This window comes from Aureococcus anophagefferens, assembly GCF_000186865.1.
Source record: "Aureococcus anophagefferens unplaced genomic scaffold AURANscaffold_977, whole genome shotgun sequence".
NCBI classification, from domain to species: domain Eukaryota; class Pelagophyceae; order Pelagomonadales; family Pelagomonadaceae; genus Aureococcus; species Aureococcus anophagefferens.
The window spans coordinates 1-1,354 of NW_008706190.1; the positions used below are offsets into that span (position 1 = coordinate 1).

General features: G+C 71.8%; 1 protein-coding gene across 1 annotated transcript in view; it reads right to left on the minus strand.

Annotated features, from left to right (window-relative positions):
• Nucleotides 1–13: 13 nt before the first annotated feature.
• AURANDRAFT_69132 (hypothetical protein) overlaps nucleotides 14–1,354 on the minus strand; it is a gene marked incomplete at both ends in the record, with an annotated part of 2,516 nt that continues 1,175 nt past the window's right edge. Inside the window, one exon of the mRNA XM_009044885.1 lies at nucleotides 14–1,210. Within this exon, the coding sequence (XP_009043133.1) occupies nucleotides 14–1,210 (1,197 nt within the window). The remainder of the gene's footprint in view (nucleotides 1,211–1,354) is intronic.

Below are 1,354 nucleotides of genomic sequence, written 5' to 3' on the forward strand. Positions count from 1 at the left end.
ACGAGAGCGTGACGACGCCGCCGGTCAGCTCGGCGAGGGCGTTCTCGACCTCGGCGAGCTCGTCGGGCGTCGACGGCAGGCCGTACTTGAGGAAGAACGGCACGGCCCGCTTGCCGCGCTTGGTGTCATTCGTCGACGGCGTGCTGACGTCGATGACCATGCCCAGCCCCGCGTCGACGACCTCGCGGAACAGCGCCCCGGACCCCGCGGCGAGCAGCTTCTCCGACTTGCCGTCGACGACGACCTCGATGTCGCCGCCCGGCCCGCCGTCGACGATGCGATTCTTGAGGGCCTTGACCCTCGACTTCTGCATCCAGTCGCTCACGCGGAAGCAGTCGCCGTCGGCGTGCAGGATCGCCGTGAGCACGTCCCGCCCGAAGGCCGTGCGCTCCGCGCTCGCGCCGCCGGCCGCCGCGGGCGACTCCGCCGCGTCCGACTCGTCGCCCACCGGCAGCTTGATCGCGAGGCAGCGCTTCATGCGCGCGGCGAGGTCGTCGATCTCCGACGGCAGCTTGGCGAGCTCGTTGACCGCGCCGGCCGGCGGCAACCGCGCGAGCGCGAGCACGACCGAGGCGACGGTCATGCGCTCGACGGTCGCGACGCCGCGCGCGGCCGCCCCCGGCCCGATCTCGAGGACCTTGATGCGCGGGACGACGGCGCCCGCGCCCCGCTCCACGACGACCGTCTGGAGCGTGTGGTCCATGTCGTGCGCGTCGCCCGCGTGCGCGACGGCGTCGGCCTCGCAGCCCGACGCCGGACCCAGCCGGCCGACGTAGGCCTTGTAGGCGGCGGCGAACTTGTGCGCGAAGGGCACGTCGGGCGTCGCGACGATCCGCCAGGACCCGTCTATTAAGACCATGCCCTTGATCTCCTTGAGGATGTCCACGACGATGTCCATGGTGCCCGCGACGATGAGCGCGTGGATCAACTTCTTCGGCTGCTTGGCCAGGACCGGCGCCACGGGGCCGCCGGGCAGCAGGCTCAGGACCTCGAGCGGCAGGACGTGCGTGCGGTTGAAGTGCGCGGCGACGAAGGCGTCCGCGCCGTCGTCGTCGCCCCGGCCGCGCTCGTTGCGCCGGAGGCGCATGTGCGGCGCGCGCGGGTCCATCGCGTCCTCGGGCTCGAGGTCGAGGCACGCGACGAGCTGCGCGCCGAGCGCGAGGCACTCGAGGCCCCGGGCGGCGGGCTTGCCCAAGGGCGACGCCATCTCCTGCCACTTGAGGTACGCGGGCGCGACGGCCGTGATGTTGAACCGGCCGCCTGCGTGCAAATAAAGCCGGTGAGCTGGGACGTCCCGATCGATGGCTCTCGTCGAGTGCTCGAAGCACAGCGGAAGTGATCGCGTCAAAACATT